The sequence below is a fragment of the Oncorhynchus keta genome, chromosome 23 (assembly GCF_023373465.1).
Source record: "Oncorhynchus keta strain PuntledgeMale-10-30-2019 chromosome 23, Oket_V2, whole genome shotgun sequence".
NCBI classification, from domain to species: domain Eukaryota; kingdom Metazoa; phylum Chordata; class Actinopteri; order Salmoniformes; family Salmonidae; genus Oncorhynchus; species Oncorhynchus keta.
In genome coordinates, this window is record NC_068443.1 from 31,138,976 (window position 1) to 31,159,760 (window position 20,785).

The 20,785-nt window shown below is 44.9% G+C and overlaps 1 protein-coding gene across 1 annotated transcript in view; it reads right to left on the reverse strand.

Annotated features, from left to right (window-relative positions):
• Positions 1-1,526: 1,526 nt before the first annotated feature.
• The window catches only part of LOC118402163 (double-stranded RNA-specific editase B2-like), a 46,104-nt gene continuing 26,845 nt past the window's right edge, over positions 1,527-20,785 (reverse strand). The window contains exons 2-10 of the mRNA XM_035800153.2: positions 15,218-15,307; positions 13,836-14,995; positions 11,050-11,164; positions 9,536-9,704; positions 7,422-7,573; positions 7,060-7,228; positions 6,442-6,623; positions 5,893-6,074; positions 1,527-4,820 (exon numbers count right to left, since the gene is read on the reverse strand). Coding sequence (XP_035656046.1) covers positions 4,638-4,820; positions 5,893-6,074; positions 6,442-6,623; positions 7,060-7,228; positions 7,422-7,573; positions 9,536-9,704; positions 11,050-11,164; positions 13,836-14,995; positions 15,218-15,307 — 2,402 coding nt within the window. The 3' untranslated portion in view covers positions 1,527-4,637. The remainder of the gene's footprint in view (positions 4,821-5,892; positions 6,075-6,441; positions 6,624-7,059; positions 7,229-7,421; positions 7,574-9,535; positions 9,705-11,049; positions 11,165-13,835; positions 14,996-15,217; positions 15,308-20,785) is intronic.

Below are 20,785 nucleotides of genomic sequence, written 5' to 3' on the forward strand. Positions count from 1 at the left end.
CAGTTAGTGCTAAATATGGCTTCTAGAACCAAAGAATTAGATCATATTACTCCAGTGCTAGCCTCCCTACACTGGCTTCCTGTCAAGGCAAGGGCTGATTTCAAGGTTTTACTGCTAATCTACAAAGCATTACATGGGCTTGCTCCTACCTATCTCTCTGATTTGGTCCTGCCGTACACACCTACACGTACACTACGGTCACAAGATGCAGGCCTCCTAATTGTCCATAGAATTTCTAAGCAAACAGCTGGAGGCCGGGCTTTCTCCTATAGAGCTCCATTTTTATGGAATGGTTTGCCTACCCATGTGAGAGACGCAAACTCGGTCTCAACCTTTAAGTCTTTACTGAAGACTCATCTCTTCAGTGGGTCATATGATTGAGTATAGTCTGGCCCAGGAGTGTGAAGGTGAACGTAAAGGCTCTGGAGCAACGAACCGTCCTTGCTCTCTCTGCCTGGCCGGTTCCCCTCTTTCCACTGGGATTCTCCTATTACAGGGGCTGAGTCACTGGCTTATTGGTGCCGTCCCTAGAAGGGGTGCATCCCTAGAAGGGGTGCATCACTTGAGTGGGTTGAGTCACTGATGTGATCTTCCTGTCTGGGTTGGCGCCCCCCCCCTTGTGTTGTGCCGTGGCAGAGATCTTTGTGGGCTATACTCGGCCTTGTCTCAGTATGGTAAGTTGGTGGTTGAAGATATCCCTCTAGTGGTGTGGGGGCTATGCTTTGGCGAAGTGGGTGGGGTTATATCCTTCCTGTTTGGCCCTGTCCGGGGATGTCATCGGATGGGGCCACAGTGTCTCCTGACCCCTCCTGTCTCAGCCTCCAGTATTTATGCTGCAGTAGTTTATGTGTCGGGGCTAGGGTCAGTTTGTTATATCTGGAGGACTTCTCCTGTCCTATCCGGTGTCCTGTGTGAATTTAAGTGTGCTCTCTCTAATTCTCTCTTTCTCTCTCTCGGAGGACCTGAGCCCTAGGACCATGCCTCAGGACTACCTGACATGATGACTCCTTGCTGTCCCCAGTCCACCTCCAGTTAAAACTGTTCTGCCTGTGATTATTATTATTTGACCATGCTGGTCATTTATGAACATTTGAACATCTTGGCCATGTTCTGTTATAATCTCCACCCGGCACAGCCAGAAGAGGACTGGCCACCCCACATAGCCTGGTTCCTCTCTAGGTTTCTTCCTAGGTTTTGGCCTTTCTAGGGAGTTTTTCCTAGCCACTGTGCTTCTACACCTGCATTGTTTGCTGTTTGGGGTTTTAGGCTGGGTTTCTGTACAGCACTTTGAGATATCAGCTGATTTACGAAGGGATATATAAATACATTTTAGTTGATTTTATTTGATATATAGCTCCACATTAACCTGGTACTCCCTGTATGTAGCTCCACATTGATCTGGTACTGGTATTCCCTGTATATAGCTCCACATTGACCTGGTACTGGTGCTCCCTGTATAGCTCCACATTGACCTGGTACTCCCTGTATGTAGCTCCACATTGATCTGGTACTGGTACTCCCTGTATATAGCTCCACATTGATCTGGCACTGGTACTCCCTGTATATAGCTCTTCAATGACCTGGTACTCCCTGAATATAGCTCCACATTAACCTGGTACTCCCTGTATGTAGCTCCACATTGATCTGGTACTGGTATTCCCTGTATATAGCTCCACATTGATCTGGTACTGGTGCTCCCTGTATAGCTCCACATTGACCTGGTACTCCCTGTATGTAGCTCCACATTGATCTGGTACTGGTACTCCCTGTATATAGCTCCACATTTATCTGGTACTCCTTGTATGTAGCTCCACATTGATCTGGTACTCCCTGTATATAGCTCCACATTGATCTGGTACTCCCTGTATATAGCTCCACATTGATCTGGTACTCCCTGTATGTAGCTCCACATTGATCTGGTACTGGTACTCCCTGTATATAGCTCCACATTGACCTGGTACTCCCTGTATGTAGCTCCACATTGATCTGGTACTGGTACTCCCTGTATATAGCTCCACATTGATCTGGTACTGGTACTCCCTGTATATAGCTCCACATTTATCTGGTACTCCCTGTATGTAGCTCCACATTGATCTGGTACTGGTACTCCCTGTATATAGCTCCACATTGATCTGGTACTGGTACTCCCTGTATATAGCTCCACATTTATCTGGTACTCCCTGTATATAGCTCCACATTTATCTGGTACTGGTACTCCCTGTATATAGCTCCACATTTATCTGGTACTCCCTGTATGTAGCTCCACATTTATCTGGTACTGGTACTCCCTGTATATAGCTCCACATTTATCTGGTACTCCCTGTATATAGCTCCACATTTATCTGGTACTGGTACTCCCTGTATATAGCTCCACATTTATCTGGTACTGGTACTCCCTGTATATAGCTCCACATTTATCTGGTACTCCCTGTATATAGCTCCACATTTATCTGGTACTGGTACTCCCTGTATGTAGCTCCACATTTATCTGGTACTGGTACTCCCTAAATATAGTTCCATTCTTGTGTATTTTATGCTTCTTGTGTTACTATTTTTCTTTGTATTATTGTTTAACTCTGCGTTATTGGGAAGGGCTCGTAAGCAAGCATTGCACGGTTAAGTCTACACCCGTTGTACTCTGCGCATGTGAAAAATACAGTTTGATTTGGAAAACTAGCAAAGACCAAGTGGAGGATTCTAAAAATGCTAATTTACTGCATTTTAATAAAAATAGTAATAACTATTTTACATTTGACATTCAATGATATTGATACAAAATACTTTGACATTACTATTTGCATTGTCGTTTGTCTGTGAGATGGTGTTGTGCAGAGATGTCTTTTGTGTAGAAATATATATCTGTAGAAATATATATCTAGCAATAAAGTTGCTTGCAGAAAGAGGAAATACATTAATTAATTTAAATGAACTATGACATGTCTATATGTGCAATTGTAATGTAGATAAAATAAAATAGAAATGAGTAAATTACTGTCAACTTGAAATGTACTATTTGAGCCACTAGATGTCACTGCTCTTTCATGTTTCTCACGGCCAGTTTCACATGCTATAGCCAGTCACATACTATAGTCTACTGACTCCCCAGTACTACAATGACAATTTTCTCTCAAAACTATTTAATAACATTCAATATAAAAAATGAACAAGACAATACATGACAGAATGGTTGAAAGGAAATGTTGTTTGCATTGCAAGGAGACACCAAAAATAAGGGGAGCTCAAGTGAGTAACTCAACAGGTGTGGATGACGGATTACTAAAGGGGAAATGGGATCATCTTTGGGCTACTATTGTTATATGATTGCACAGAGGAGGCGGAATGAAAGCAGGACTACAAATTCATTATAGATAAGCAAATAGTGCACAGATGCAATCCAGGGAACTTTAGCTAGCCAAATTCCCTCACACACTCACCTCACACTGCCAAAATAAAGGAAACCCCAACACAAGAAATGCCATAATTTGCTGGTGGTAAATGCTGTCTCAGGTGCTGCTCCAGAATCTCCCATAATTGTTCAATTGGGTTGAGATCTGGTGACTGAGATGGCCATGGCATATGGTTTACATTGTTTTCATGCTCATCAAACAATTCAGTAACCACTCGTGCCCTGTGCATTGTCATCCAATAGGGTTATAGTACAGGTCTTCATGGGTGTACCCAAAAACAAATACCCGATACCCGACTGCGGTCCAGAATTATAACTTTTCCCTTGGGTCCTGTTTGATTGTCATCGGGTTTGGGTCTACCTAGACTCTAGGTACTACAGCTGATAGACCCACGTTGACCCGAATGGCTCTGCATAGCCTATAGCATATTTATTTTACACTTATAATGTGAGTTTATTGACTTTACAGAAGGCCTAGCCACCATATAAAGGCCTATTTGTTAACCAGAAGAGCAACTTAGTTGCAAATGTAAAAAAATATCTCTCTGGTCCAATCAGGGGTCTGGTCTAGATCAGGAACTGTTAGGGGTCAGGTCTAGGTCTGGGTGTTGTCGGGTCCATTTATGCTCGGGTCTGATTGTTGTCAGGTTCGGGTCCCCTTTTAAAAATCCTTTAAATAATTTATGATCTGTCCGTTCGTGTCCATGTCCACATTTTTGGACCTGAGAAGACCTCTAGGGATTTTCATTGTTGGACGTAAAATAAAACTGTAAAAGCACCAGGAAATCAGTCCAAAGTGATTCTAATTTGGGAAATGTGTTTCTAAGTATTCCGTTGCATCATAGAGATGATCGTATAAAAATGTAATCAAGGTTTGAAATGACTATGTTTTAGTCAAATAGATCTGTTTTGGGCTTCTTGTGGTCAATTTGCCTAGAAATTATCTGTAATTATGTTCCGCCCCCCTGTTCCGCCCACGGCTGAATCTAGTTGATAATCCATGCTTTCCTCCTCCAGCATTTCTATACATGACCCTAAGCATTATAGAATATTAACGGCTTAATTAACTCGGCTGTCAATATACTTTGTATCCTTCATTTACTCAAATGTTTCCATTATTTTGGCGGGTTACCTGTACACATGCTGTCCCTATCATGGTAACATTGTTATAGGACCTCTATGGTCTTAGTGACCATGATAGGAAGAGCGCATGTGAGTGTGTGTGAACCCCTTACAGGCTGCTCTGGAAGTGCTCCTGTTCTGGTGGTTTCCTGTTCCAGATGCCCAGGCCTGCCTCCTGCAGTGAGAGGACAAACTTCTGCTTGGCTCTCTGGTAGGCCCCCGCTGTCATCTTAGCTCCACAGTACGTCTTTATGGCCTTCTCGTCACCCAACACTTGTCCTGGCCTGCTCAGCTGAGGAGAGAGACAGCAACAATAGGAAAGGCTTGGGTTAATAAAACACCACCCAGACAGAATAAAAACTAATGAGCCAACCCAAATTGCAAACTTCAACAGCTGGGCTATCTTCCCCCATTTACATCTCACCAAACAAATTAACATTCCACGGGCTATGCTTTATTCTCTCTCTCTCTCTCTCTCTCTCTCTCTCTCTCTCTCTCTCTCTCTCTCTCTCTCTCTCTCTCTCTCTGTCTCTCTCTGTCTCTCTCTCCGCCTCTCTCTCTCTCCGCCTCTCTCTCTCTCTGACTCTCTCTCTCTCTGACTCTCTTTCCCTCGGCCTCTGCCTGTCTCTCTGTCTCTCTCTCTCTCTGACTGTCTCACACATATTTAATGGAGTACAGCCAGGATGTATAGTAGATGACTGTTTATTCTTGCATGTGATACTGAGTGCAGGAAGCCTTTTCTGCTATTCAAATGCTTTTCTAAATAAATAATTATGACTCTCTACTGTCATCAAAATGGAACCACTGACATTTGGAACAATGGAACGCACCTGCATACATATTTAATTTCACAGTGGAAATGTAACTGTACTTTAAAAACATATTCATAATGAGGAGTGTTAAATGGAGACAGAAATGCTTGGTGAGCCAGCAGAGTGCAATTGAACAAAGATGGATGGCATCTCCATTGTAAGTTTGGCCTTTTCCACTGTCAGCAGTAGGCAAATAGTTTGTTAATACCTCTCTCCTCACTGCAGTAATTACGAAAGACCACATGCCTTAGTTCCAACACATACATTAGAGCTTCTGCTTACAGCATAATGGAAGTATCAATGGATGGCATTGTAAAACAGAAGTATCAAAGTGTGGACTCAGGGTTGCCAGTGTGGGTTGCAGGCAGTGGTGGTTGGTGGCTCAGAGGACAGTCTCACAGTAATGTCTGGAACGGAATTAATGGAACGGAATCCTGTTTGATACCCTTCTATTTTTGCCATTCCAGCTATTACTATGAGCCATACTTCTCTCACCAGCCTCCACGGGTTCTGGGTAAAGCATACTGAATAGCTCCCCTGTTCATGACTGACCTCGTGGTGTAGTCTCTCCCAACGAGTGAAGAGGGATCTCTTGCAGAGTCTGGATGGTGTCCCTGAGCCTTTCCTCCTGCCTGTAGAGGTATCCAGCACCTCCAGCTCCCCGTCTCCAGCACTCCAGTTCACACTGAACCTGGGGGACTTCCCTGGCTGCCGACCCTCACTGCTGCTGAGGCCTGGAGACCACACAGAGACCAGACTGGGGTCAGGAAGGGGAGCAGAGAGGTACAGGTACGTACTTAACATGCACTCTTCAGATACCACATCATGAGCCAGCACAGAGGCATAGTGGAAGAGACAGGACCACGAGGACCATCTGGAGGAACAAGGTGTTTATCCTTCACGCTCAGGTGGTCCTCAACGTACCTCTCCACCAGGCAAGGTAACAGAATGACCTCATGACCTTTCTTCCTCCTAACATTTCTCTTTGTCAGGTCTCTAACCCTGGGTTACTGCCAAATGACTCCTAGACAAGTAATGGACTAAATACTGTATCTGAAGTAACCATATCATGTTATCATCTCTTAGATCTGGGTGACTTACAGCCGAGGAGTAGCCTGTTGTGTCTATAGGAGGAGGACGTGGGGCTGATGTGCCCCATGCGTCGTGCCATGGTCCTTCCCAGGTGACCCGTGTGGCACAGGCTGCCCACAGTGAGGCTGTGGAGGTACACTGGCTCCACCAGGTGAGACAGGAGAGAGCCCTGGAGACCTAGAACATTCCACCTGGAGATACAAGCAATAAGGCTAGAGATCAAGCAGGACTAGGATCTGCGTCCCAAATGGCACCCTGTTCCCTATATTGTGCACTACTTTTGACCAGAGCAACTGGGTCCTGGTCACAGTTAGTGCACTATATAATATATAATAATAATAATATATGCCATTTAGCAGACGCTTTTATCCAAAGCGACTTACAGTCATGTGTGCATACATTCTACGTATGGGTGGTCCCGGGGATCGAACCCACTACCCTGGCGTTACAAGCGCCATGCTCTACCAACTGAGCTACAGAAGGACCACAATAGGGAAAAGGGTTCCATTTGAGACACAAGCCTGGAACATTACTATTGGAACAAAGAGAGAGAGACAAGCCCCCTTTGTTCAGTATGTTATACGTTTGTGACTCAGTGAAAGTCGTCACTGTCTAGCTGGTGCTCACCTGGCCATTTTATCTGTGCAGGACATGGTGACCGGAGGTTCCCTCGGCAATCCCCTGTCCCATTTCTGATTGGCTCTCCGTACGCTGACAGGAAGTGTACCCTCACCGCCTTCCATCTTCATCCTCAGATGGCAGCGTAACTTCCTTACAAATCTGTGCCAGCTGTGGTCTGAGGGAATAGACAACTGATGCAGCACCAACAAATGCAAACCTGCTCTACGAACCACAGTACAGGCAAATCCTTTTAAAGTAGAGCATTTTAAAACCTTGGTTTAATGTAACTGTAGATTCTGCTTAATTCAGTCTTGTCGACTGCGAGTATGAATGATATAAATTGAAATAAAAATGTTGACATTTCTTACGTGTAGCTGTTACCTCGTAGGGGCAATTGAGGCGTGCGTCCCCACAGGGCGATGAGCTCACATACATATGGAACAGAATACCATCTCTCAGTCTGTACCCAGACTCTTTGTCTCGCACAAAGATGGACTGCTCCAAACTGTCTGGCCGGTTACTAATAAAGGAAATGATGTTGTTCTGATCATTCTGAGTATGAATTTTCAAATAAATTGTCACGTGTTGCCTAATCACCCAGATACATCTACACTATATACACAAAAGTATGTGGACACCCCTTCAAATTAGTGGATTCGGTTATTTCAGACACTACCGTTGCTGACAAGTGTATAAAATCAAAAACACCCATGCAATCTCCATAGACAAACATTGCCAGTAGAATGGCCTTACTGAAGAGCTCAGTGACTTTCAATGTGGCACAGTCATGGGATGTCACCTTTCCAACAAGTCAGTTCGTCAAATTTCCACCCTGCTAGAGCTGCTCCGGTCAACTGCAAGTGTTGTTATTGTGAAGTGGAAATGTCTAGGAGCAACAACGGCTCAGCCGCCAAGTGGTAGGCCACACAGCTTCACAGAACAGGACCGCAGAGTGCTGAAGCATGTAGCGAGTAAAAATGATCTGTCCTTGGATGCAACACTCACTACCAGGTTCCAAACTACCTCTGGAAGTAACGTCAGCAATAGAACTGTTAGTCGGGAGCTTTATGAAATGGGTTTGTGGAAGTGTGTTCTCTGGAGTGATGAATCACGCTTCACCATCTGGCATTCCGACGGACGAATCTGGGTTTGTTGGATGCCAGGAGAACGCCACCTGCCTCGATTCATAGTGCCAACTGTAAAGTTTGGTGGAGGAAGAATAATGGTCTGGGGTTGTTTTTCATGGTTTGGGCTAGGCCCCTTCGTTCCAGTGATGGGAAATCTTAACACTACAGCATACAATGACATTCTACACCATTTTGTGCTTCCAACTTTGTGGCAACAGTTTGGGGAAGGCCTTTCCTGTTTCAGCATGACAATGTCCCTGTGCCCAAGCAAGGTTAATACAGAAATGGTTTGTCGATATCGGTGTGGAAGAACTTGACTGGCCTGCACAGAGCCCTGACCTCAACCCCATCGAAAACTTTTGGGATTAATTGAAATGCCGACTGCGAAACAGGCCTATAATTGTCCAACATCAGTTGCTGCAAGTCCATGCAGCAATGTTCCAACATCTATTGGAAAGCCTTACCAGAAGAGGGGAGGCTGTTATAGCAGCAACTCCATATTAATGCCCATGATTTTGGAATGAGATGTTCGACGAGTAGGTGTCCACATGCTTTTGGTCATGTAGTGTATTTTGAGATGAAAAGGGTGTTTTATGTTAAACATTTCTATACTTCAATCATCCTTGTGCACTTGACGTTGATGGGAACACGTTTAGTTATTCAAGGCTTTTAGTACGATGTGTTAATCAACAATCAAAATTGATTCTTGAGTGATGGGGAATGGGCATAAAATAACATTTACAAGTGGCTCTTTTTAAAATGGAACCAAAATATCAGTGCAGATAGGTAACAGCTGATATCAAATGTTTCACTTGCAACTTCAATGTAAAAGTATACAAGCAAAGATTCTTCAACTTCGTCCTCACGGTTGAGGCCTTGTCCCAAATGGCACCCTATTCCCTTTATAGTGCACAAATGTTTACCAGAGCACAGAAACCTGTTCAAAAGTAGTGCACTATATAGGAAATATGGTACCATTTGGGATGCATTCCCTTGTGTAAAGATGCAGTATATGACAGTATATATACAGTATATTACAGTACAGTATATAGTATATTATTAAGCAATAAGGGCCGAGGAGTGTGGTATATGGCCAATATACAACGGCTAAGGGCTGTTCTCACATATTACGCAACACGGAGTGCCTGGACACAGCCCTTAGCCATGGTATATTGGCCATATATCACAAACCCCCAAGGCGCCTTATTGCTATTATAAACTGGTTACCAATGTAATTAGATCAGTAAATAGAAATGTTTTGTCATACCCGTGGTATATGGTCTGATATGCCATGGCTGTCATCCAATCAGCATTCAGGGCACAAACCACCCAGTTTATAATATACAGTATATTACCAGAGAAAGAGCTCCAGTTGGGTGTAGAGAAAGCGGAGGAAAGCCCTCCTTGTGATGACCTCAGCATGGCAGTCATTAACCGTCCATCCCTGGTCACTGACACACACTCCACTGAAACACTTGGTCCCTGTCCCCAGAGACACCACCTGGCCTCGCCTAACGTCAAAACCTGGGCAGGGAACAATACACAATGTTTCTTACTAACCAACATCAAACAAAACTGCACAGTACACTTATACAACAGATTTGAGAGTGGTGTCCGTGTCCCAAATGGTACCCTATTCCCTATATAATGCCTTTTTTTATTACTACTTTGGAGCCCATGGGTCCTGGCCAAAAGTAGTGCACTGCATAGGGAATAGAATAGGGTGCATGCCAACGGTTGTCTTTTGGGATATCAGTTACAGTAATTTGGCCTCAAACAGGAAATGTCCTTACAAACAACTTCATCTAATTACATTTTTTTATTTATCCTTTATTTAACTAGACAAGTCAGTTAAGAACCAATTCTTATTTTACAATGACATCCTACCCTGGTCAAACCTTCCCCTAACCCGACACTGGGCCAATTGTGCACCACCCTATGGGACTCCCGATCACGGCTGGTTGTGATACAGCCTGGGATTGAACCAGGGTCTGTAGTGACGCCACTAGCACGGAGATGCTGGGCCTTAGACCGCTGCTAAAATTTCACTGGAATAGACTAAGATGGCTAAATAAATTATTCTGAGTAAGAAATGACTAATGGGACAGAATATAACACACCAGTATCCTACTATTTGATGTATTTATTTAACCTTTATTTAACCAGGTAAGACCCAACAGCTATGTTGTTGTCTTACCACAGCACAAAATATTTGCAAAGAATGTAATGACTGTCTTATCTCATCAATGGTGATGGTATAAAGTTGCATCTTGTGTTGCTGAGCAACTGCTTATTTTCTTGTGAGGTATTCTATATGGATTAAAGTCTGGGAGGGATTCCTATTGGATTCACTGCCTTTTGGGACGGCAATACCTGTGATATACCTGTGCCCATAGCAATAGAATGAATAGAACTCCTTGTTCTATTGGGTTTTGCCCATTCTCTCCTCTTAGTTATTCTGTAAGATCCAAGGAGCTCTATTGTCTAATGAGAGTTTCCTAGATGTTCAGGTTTGCGAATAACCAAACCATGCTGGCTTCAACTGAAGTAACTAATATACACTCTCAGTTGACTGGCATTCTGTTGATGTGGGAATGTCACATGCAGGCCTATAAAGGCCTCTATTCAAAGGCATTTGAATCATTTACGACGTAGCATACATTTTGATGCTGGTATCTACAGTTGTATTAAAGAGAGATCCACCATTTCTCTTTCATTTTGACTTGTAAAATATTTAAATGTCAATGAAAAGTGTAATTATGGTTGCCTTCCAAACGGCACCCTGTTCCCTATATAATGCAATACTTTACCCGAGCTGGTTAAAAGTAGAGTACTAATATACGTACAGGGAATAGAGTCCATTGCCTACCTCTGGTCATTACGATGCCTGCCAGTACTTTGTGACGGGTGTGGGAGGCAGGGCAGTAACAGTCTAGCTGACTGTGTTTCTCTCTCACCAAGTGGAAGATTGACTCTGCAAAGCACTGCAATCACATACGTTATCGGATGACTTCCTAATCAAACAGGCAATGGTCAAGATAACAGCTGTATTCACATCTACAGAAACAGACAGTAGAGAAAACAAACGTTTGCCCGCTAGTTGTTAAGTCAATATCACAGTCACCAAAACAACCAGATAATAGTTGCCATGCGTCATCAGGTGTGGTGGACGTGCCGCAAAGCCTGCGTCCCATATGGGTTTTGGTCAAAAGTAGTGCATTACATAGGAAATAGTGTGTCATTTGGGAATCACACTGTGGCAGTGCTTTCAATGACTCTGACAGAGGTTTCTTCTCTGTCAACTCTCCCTGAGACATACAATATTAGATTAGCATTATATTGAGAGTATATCTGGGAATGATGAGACTATATTGACCATATTTAGTAGTTAATAAAAAAAAAAAGGCTAACTCATCCACTAAATTGATATAATATATATGATACATGACCATTGAAGTTATCATCCCACCCGTGCCCTGATATCAAGCTTGGAGAGATGACTAGAAAGGGGAAAGGATATTGTCTAAATGGCGATGGGACAAGGTCATGCGCAATGATGCGTAATGAGCGTATTAAATAGTTATTAATATGCTCTTCACACCTCCTCTTAATTTCATCTCCTTCAGTCTGGGGCTCCTCCTTGATCACCAATATGCTGCGATGATAATGTTCACCCTACAGTCTCACTGTGACACCGGCGAATTTTGGACTTCTAACCCCTTTGAAACATTGTGTGTTTTACTTCCGGGTTGTTGCATTGGATTCGCCTATTTATTGTGAATACGCTGATACCAACCACTCGTCTGTGTGATTAACAGGGGCTGAGCCAGAGGGGTGTTTGTTTGTGAGACAATGGCGGATCCCACAAAAATGTATGGAAAGTCCGAACGGTTTGAGCTACAACCTCTTGTGATCCATCTCTCACGGAGACACCTGTTTTGCACTATCACAAGCCACACAAGAGTCATTAGAAGGTACTCTTTGAAGAGTATCTTAAATAACTCTCCCGGCGCCCCCGACAAGCACTGATTTAGCTGATAAATACTTTGTTGAAGGAAAATGTACTTGACACGATTGAGATATGTTGCTGTCTCACCTAGCTATCTTAACAAGAATGCACTAATTGCAATTAGTGCTGGATAAGCTAATTGACTAAAATGTAAAATGTAGAAGGTAAGGGGTTCTTCTACATAGAAGGTCATAGGAAATCCCAGGATTTGTGTCTATAATACTGTAATAAGTTCACACAGTTGCTGTAACAAACTCCAAATCCACACAGCTGTCACTGAGCAAACAATGTATGTACTTGTGGCCTCCTTATAAGTATTTTTTTCGCAGGTTTTTGCTTGGCAGACCTTTTTTTAATTGCCACTTGTCAATACAACTCATGAATAAAGCTGTTAATGTCCAATTGCCTTCTACTTGAACCCTGGTTGTCCTGAAAATAAAATGGTAAAACACTTCAATGTGAGACTAAATATGAGGGCAGAGCAAGCAGATATAAAAAACATATTTTTTTGAGGGAAAAAAAGAAGAGTACAGATTATTCAAACGTTTTTGGAAAAGCTCATTTGAAAAGAAAACATGTTTGTTAAGTAAATGTATTTATTGGTTTCTTTTCATTTTTATAAGAATGCAATGAATGTTATTTGTTGCAATTGAACGATTTATTATTATTATTATTTTTTAATTTGACCCCTTTTTCGTGGTATCCAATTGTCTTATCGCTACAACTCCCGTACGGGCTCGGGAGAGACGAAGGTTGAAAGTCATGCGTCCTCCGATACACAACCCAACCAAGCCGCACTGCTTCTTAACACAGCGCCAGGAAACACCGTGCACCTGGCAACCTTGGTTCGCGCGCACTGCGCCCAGCCCGCCACAGGAGACGCTGGTGCGCTATGAGACAAGGATTTCTCTACGGGCCAAACCCTCCCTAACCCGGACGACGCTAGGCCAATTGTGCGTCGCTTCCGCAATTGAACGATTTTATGGTTTGGTGTGGGGTCACAAGAAATTATTGGTAAAAATATTTGGCCCTCAGAACATCGGGCAAAAATAGTTTTGGCCCCCACTAAAAAAGTCTGAATACTACTGTTCTAAAGTATGGCAAAAGATGAAGAGCAGATTTTCTGAGGCCAGACAGACATAACAGGGTTGTGAAGCTGCTGTGGTTGGGCATGCAAGCCAGGATAGCGTTTAGTCCTGAGGCTCCTGGACATGAAATGCATATTGATACGATACACTCCATTTGGTGGCAGTCTGAGCACCTCTTAGATATATTCATTATGACCATTTAGAAGATGGGATGGATGGTAATGCTGCAGCTACAGAGGCAATGGACGGGGCATGTTCAATAACTCTGTTCGACCTGGGCACTTCAATGAGGATGTGAATGAAATGAAGGAATCAAAAACATGATGCACTGTGATTGTTATATCCAAATTACAGCAAATTGAAACACTGCATCTCAACATTGTCATTGTTTTAGGAGAGACATTGAACAGCAAGCAAGGCTTGGTACTGATTGCAAAATTAATTCATTAAAAATTAATTGAGATTGAAGAATTCTCCCCCATAGCTAGACAAAACAGAGTTAGGAATCTGGTTAAACTCAGAACTCATACAGTAAGTCAGTGAAGGTAAGGTACCCACCTGAGGTAGCTGAGAACTCTTGGCCCAGCTGGCAGTACGACTGATGCTAGTCTCAGGCCCCAGACTGATGTTAAACAGGTCCTGTAGGGCTGAGGTAGCTACCTGGGCTTGAGCCAGTCTCTTACTGCGCCCACAGCCCTCAAATATCCTTCCATCCACCCTCAATGCCATCACAAAGCTCCTGATCGGCCTGCCCCGCACTCTCTCCATCAGGCAGACGTACCTCAGGCCTGGCCTTAACTCATTGAGCAGAGCCACAGGCCTCAGCTCCTCAACAATGGAGGAACCGATCCTCTGCCTCTTCTGATTGGCTGAGGACATCAGGTCAAGGGTCAGGCATACTAGTCTCCCATGGTTACAAATGCTGGAGAGCAACTCCTGTCCCTTTCCCCCTGTCCTGTGGCTGTGGTATAGGAGTTGTGTATCTCCCTGCGCTGGTGGCTCCTCAAATTGCAACTCCTTTCCGTCTGTCCTGTGGTAAAGGAATTGGTCTTCGTTTGCTTCTGGCTCAAACTCCTTGAAGAGCGTGTCAGGGATGAGAACGGCCTGGTCTGAGGTGAAGTCTGCTGGTGCTGTGGTGTTGATAAAGTTGAGGTTTCCCATGGTGATGTGAGCCTGAGGGGCATTGGGAAACTGGATGAAGGACCTAAGAGCCATCTCTGCTGCTCTCATCTTAGCCTTCTTCTTGGTGGGCCCTCGGCCCTCGAACCTGAGACCGTTCACCTCTACTCCTACAGCGAACACAGGGGCGTGAACTGGCCCTGTCCAGGATGCTATCTCATACTGTAGACCTGGTCTCAGCTCGTTCAACTGCACCAGGGCGTTCTTCTTTGTGACAGACCAGGAAGTCCTCATTGTCTTCCGACGGGTTGCGTCACTCCCGCGTGATGCTCCTCCCTCAACCGACAGTGCAGATGGAGTCGTGGCGCCATCTGATGTAAAGCAATGGGCCGTCCTCTTACAGATCAACTGGAGTTCATAGAGAAGACTGTCTTTTCCTTCCACCAATGGCTGCTTCCTCTTTAGAGCAGTAGTCCTGGGGAGCTCTCTGGAGATGTCAGTGTAAAGAGCTGGTTGATGATGTGCAGGTTGTCGTATGGTTGAATAGTCCACTTGGTTTGTGCTATGACGATTCTCCTTCACCTCAGTGCTGCTGCTATCTGTTCCCCAATTAAGACAAGAACAAACATAGTTGAGGAAACCACTATTAAGTTTCACATTATGTTGATGAGATTTTTAAGAAACGGCCAAACTACCGAAATGGGAAAGCTTAGCAAAAGGTGTAAATTGAAAGTATAAACTGATAAATTGCTGGTGTGCTACTCTGATTGAAATGTGGTGTGAGTGAATAGCATGGAAAGGGAAATACAGGAATCAATTACTTGAAGTGTCTCCATCGTCTTTTGATGTTGTTGTCCCAGTATCTCTAATCTTCATAGGGCTGATGAAGGATGACAGCATACTGGTTCTCTCTGAAACACAACAACAAAGACAGACAGTTACTGGGGAATCCACACAAAACATTACAAAACCCCATGTGAAACCCCAGACATGTTTATTTATTTATTCTTTTTTTTTTTACCTTTATTTAACTTGGCAAGTCAGTTAAGAACAAATTCTTATTTGCATTGACGGCCTACCAAAAGGCAAAAGACCTCCTGCGAGGACGGGAACTGGGATAAAATGTAATTAAATAAAAAAACATTTAAATATAAAAATAAAGATAAATATGTAAATATATATATAAAGAAAATACATTAAAAAAATTAAAAAAACATAAATGGAGGACAAAACACACATCACGACAAGACAGACAACACAAAACTACATAGAGAGAGACCTAAGACGACAACATAGCAAGGCAGCAACACATGACAATGCAGCATGGTAGCAACACAACATGACAATAACATGGTAGCAACACAACATGGTAGCAGCACAAAACATGGTACAAACATTATTGGCACAGACAACAGCACAAAGGGCTAGAAGGTAGAGACAACAATACATCACGCAAAGCAGCCACAACTCTCAGTTAGTGTCCATGATTGAGTCTTTGAATTAAGAGATTGAGATGAAACTGTCCAGTTTGAGTGTTTGTTGCAGCTTATTCCAGTCGCTAGATGCAGCGAACTGAAAAGACACGCGACCCAGGGATGTGTGTGCTTTGGGGACCTTTAACAGAATGTGATTGGCAAAACGGGTGTTGTATGTGGAGGATGAGGGTTGCAGTAGATACCTCAGATAGTGGGGCCCAACCTTCGCTCTCTCTCCCCCGCTACTCTCTCCTCTTCCATCCTATCATCTCTTCCCTCTGCTCAAACTTTCTCCAACCTATCTCCTGATTCTGCCTCCTCAACCCTCCTCTCCTCCCTTACTGCATCCTTTGACTCTCTATGTCCCCTATCCTCCAGGCCGGCTCGGTCCTCCCCTCCCGCTCCGTGGCTCGACGACTCATTGCGAGCTCACAGAACAGGGCTCCGGGCAGCCGAGCGGAAATGGAGGAAAACTCGCCTCCCTGCGGACCTGGCATCCTTTCACTCCCTCCTCTCTACATTTTCCTCCTCTGTCTCTGCTGCTAAAGCCACTTTCTACCATTCTAAATTCCAAGCATCTGCCTCTAACCCTAGGAAGCTCTTTGCCACCTTCTCCTCCCTCCTGAATCCCCCCTCCCTCTCTGCAGATGACTTCGTCAACCATTTTGAAAAGAAGGTCGACGACATCCGATCCTCGTTTGCTAAGTCAAACGACACCGCTGGTTCTGCTCACACTGCCCTACCCTATGCTCTGACCTCTTTCTCCCCTCTCTCTCCAGATGAAATCTCGCGTCTTGTGACGGCCGGCCGCCCAACAACCTGCCCGCTTGACTCTATCCCCTCCTCTCTTCTCCAGACCATTTCCGGAGACCTTCTCCCTTACCTCACCTCGCTCATCAACTCATCCCTGACCGCTGGCTACGTCCCTCCCGTCTTCAAGAGAGCGAGAGTTGCACCCCTTCTGAAAAAACCTACACTCGATCCCTCCGATGTCAACAACTACAGACCAGTATCCCTTCTCTCTTTTCTCTCCAAAACTCTTGAGCGTGCCGTCCTTGGCCAGCTCTACCGCTATCTCTCTCAGAACGACCTTCTTGATCCAAATCAGTCAGGTTTCAAGACTAGTCATTCAACTGAGACTGCTCTTCTCTGTATCACGGAGGCGCTCCGCACTGCTAAAGCTAACTCTCTCTCCTCTGCTCTCATCCTTCTAGACCTATCGGCTGCCTTCGATACTGTGAACCATCAGATCCTCCTCTCCACCCTCTCCGAGTTGGGCATCTCCGGCGCGGCCCACGCTTGGATTGCGTCCTACCTGACAGGTCGCTCCTACCAGGTGGCGTGGCGAGAATCTGTCTCCTCACCACGCGCTCTCACCACTGGTGTCCCCCAGGGCTCTGTTCTAGGCCCTCTCTTATTCTCGCTATACACCAAGTCACTTGGCTCTGTCATAACCTCACATGGTCTCTCCTATCATTGCTATGCAGACGACACACAATTAATCTTCTCCTTTCCCCTTCTGATGACCAGGTGGCGAATCGCATCTCTGCATGTCTGGCAGACATATCAGTGTGGATGACGGATCACCACCTCAAGCTGAACCTCAGCAAGACGGAGCTCCTCTTCCTCCCGGGAAGGACTGCCCGTTCCATGATCTCGCCATCACGGTTGACAACTCCATTGTGTCCTCCTCCCAGAGCGCTAAGAACCTTGGCGTGATCCTGGACAACACCCTGACGTTCTCAACTAACATCAAGGCGGTGTCCCGTTCCTGTAGGTTCATGCTCTACAACATCCGTAGAGTACGACCCTGCCTCACACAGGAAGCGGCGCAGGTCCTAATCCAGGCACTTGTCATCTCCCGTCTTGATTACTGCAACTCGCTGTTGGCTGGGCTCCCTGCCTGTGCCATTAAACCCCTACAACTCATCCAGAACGCCGCAGCCCGTCTGGTGTTCAACCTTCCCAAGTTCTCTCACGTCACCCCGCTCCTCCGCTCTCTCCACTGGCTTCCAGTTGAAGCTCGCATCCGCTACAAGACCATGGTGCTTGCCTACGGAGCTGTGAGGGGAACGGCACCTCAGTACCTCCAGGCTCTGATCAGGCCCTACACCCAAACAAGGGCACTGCGTTCATCCACCTCTGGCCTGCTCGCCTCCCTACCACTGAGGAAGTACAGTTCCCGCTCAGCCCAGTCAAAACTGTTCGCTGCTCTGGCCCCCCAATGGTGGAACAAACTCCCTCACGACGCCAGGACAGCGGAGTCAATCACCACCTTCCGGAGACACCTGAAACCCCACCTCTTCATGGAATACCTAGAATAGGGTAAGTAAGGGTAAGTAATCCTTCTCACCCCCCCCCAAAAAAAAAAAGATTTAGATGCAAGTGGCTGTTCCACTGGATGTCATAAGGTGTATGCACCAATTTGTAAGTCGCTCTGGATAAGAGCGTCTGCTAAATGACTTAAATGTAATGTAATGGGAGTGAGGCCTAAGAGGGTTTTATAAATAAGCATCAACCAGTGGGTCTTGCGACGGGTATACAGAGATGACCAGTTTACCGAGTATAGAGTGTAGTGATGTGTCCTATGAGGAGCATTGGTGGCAAATCTGATGGCTGAATGGTAAAGTGCATCCATCCACTCGAGAGCACCTTTACCTGCCGATCTATAAATTGTCTCCATAACCTAGCATGGATAGGATGGTCATCTGAATCAGGGTTAGTTTGGCAGCTGGGGTGAAAGAGGAGCGATTACGATAGAGGAAACCAAGTCTAGATTTAACTTTAGCCTGCAGCTTTGATATGTGCTGAGAGAAGGACAGTGTACCGTCTAGCCATACTCCCAAGTACTTATATGAGGGAACTACCTCTAGCTCTAAACCCTCAGCGGTAGTAATCACACCTGTGGGGAGAGGGGCATTCTTCTTACCAAACCACATAAACTTTGTTTTGGAGGTGTTCAGAACAAGGTTAAGGGTAGAAAAGGTTGTTGGACACTAAGAGAGCTTTGTTGTAGAGCATTTATCACAACATCTGGGCAGGGGCCAGCTGAGTATAAGACTGTATTATCTGCATGCATGAGCTAAGTTGTTGATGTAAATTGAGAAGAGCGTGGGGCCTAGGATTGAGCCTAGGGGTACTCCCTTGGTGGCAGGCAGTGGCTGAGACAGCAGATTTTCTGACTTTATACACTGCACTCTTTGAGAGATGTAGTTAGCAAACCAGGTCAAAGACCCATCAGAGACACCAATATTCCTTAGCCGGCCCACCAGAATGGAATGGTCTACCGCATAAAAAGCTTTGGCCAAGTCAATAAAAATAGCAGCACAACATTGCTTAGAATCAAGGGCAATGGCGACATCATTGAGGACCTTTAAGGTTGCAGTGACACATCCATAACCTAAGCGGAAACCAGATTGAATCCCAGAGAGAATACTTTAGATAAAGAAGGCCAGTCAGTTGATTATTGACATGTGTTTCCAACACTTTTGATAAACAGGGCAAAATAGAAATAGGCCTATAACAGTTAGGATCAGCTTGCTCTCCCCCTTTAAATAAAGGATGAACCGTGGCTGCCTTCCAAGCAATGGAGAGACAGGTTAAAAAGGTTGGAGATAGGCTTGGCGATGATAGGGGCAGCAACCTTAAAGAAGAAAGGGTCTAAACCATCTGACCCAGATGTTTTTTGGGGGTCAAGTTTCAGGAGCTCCTCTAGCACTTCGGACTCAGTGACTCCCTGCAGGGAGAAACTTCGTAGCGGGACAGGGGAAAAAGAGGGAGAAGCATCAGGGATATTAAAAGGGGTGGGAGATGAGGAAATGTTGGATGGGCAGGAGGCATGGCTGAGTCAAAAAGGAATCCTGACTTAATGAAATGGTGATTAAAGAGCTCAGCCATGTGCTTCTTGTCAGTAACAAGCACATCATCAACATTAAGGGACATGGGCAGCTATGAGGAGGAGGGTTTATTCTCCAGGTCTTTAACCGTTTTCCAGAACTTCTCGGGGTTAGACCCACAGAGAGAGAACTGCTCCTTAAAGTAACTAACTTTGGCCTTCCGGATAGCATGAGTGCAATTATTTCTCCTTTGCCTGAACGAGAGCCAGTCAGCCTGAGTATGCGTGTGCAGAGCCTTTCGCCAAATGCAACTCTTGAGGTGGAGTAACTCTGCAAGATCACAGTCGAACCAGGGGCTGAACCTGTTTTTAATTCTCATTTTCTTTATGGGGGCGTTTGTTAATAATACCACTGAAAATATCAAAAAGAAGGTCCAATCGTCTTCGACAGAGGGGATCAAGCTGATTATATACCATTTTACAGAGGCCAGTTCATGAAGGAAGGCTTACTAATCAAAGTTTTTTAGCAAGCGTCTATGACAAATCAGGACAGGTCATTTCACGGAGCAGCCATTTCGAACACAGGCTGTAAAACAGTGATCACTAAGGTCATTACAGAAAACACCAGACTGATCGCTATCAGGATTATTTGTGAGGAAAACACCAAGAAGAGTAGCCTTTTCTGTGTGTTTGGAGTCATACCTTGTGGGATTGGTAATAATCTGAGAAGGATTTAGGGAGTCCCATTGCTTTAGGACTTGGTCTGGTGGTTTAAGCATGTTCCAGTTTAGGTCATCAAGCAGGACAAATTTGAACTTAGTGTAAGGGGCCAGGAGAGAACTTAGGGCAGGTAGGGTACAGGCTGGTGCTGATGGAGGACGATAGCACCCAGCAACAGTCAACAAAGAGCTATTTAAAAGTTTAATACTTAAAACCAGCAAATCAAATTGTTTGCGGACAGACTCGGTGGAGACAACCGAGCACTGAAGGTGATCCTTGGAAAAAGAGTGCCACTCCCCCACCTTTGGAAGATCTGTCTTGCCAAAAAAGGTTATAACAAGAAAGGTTAACATCAGTAT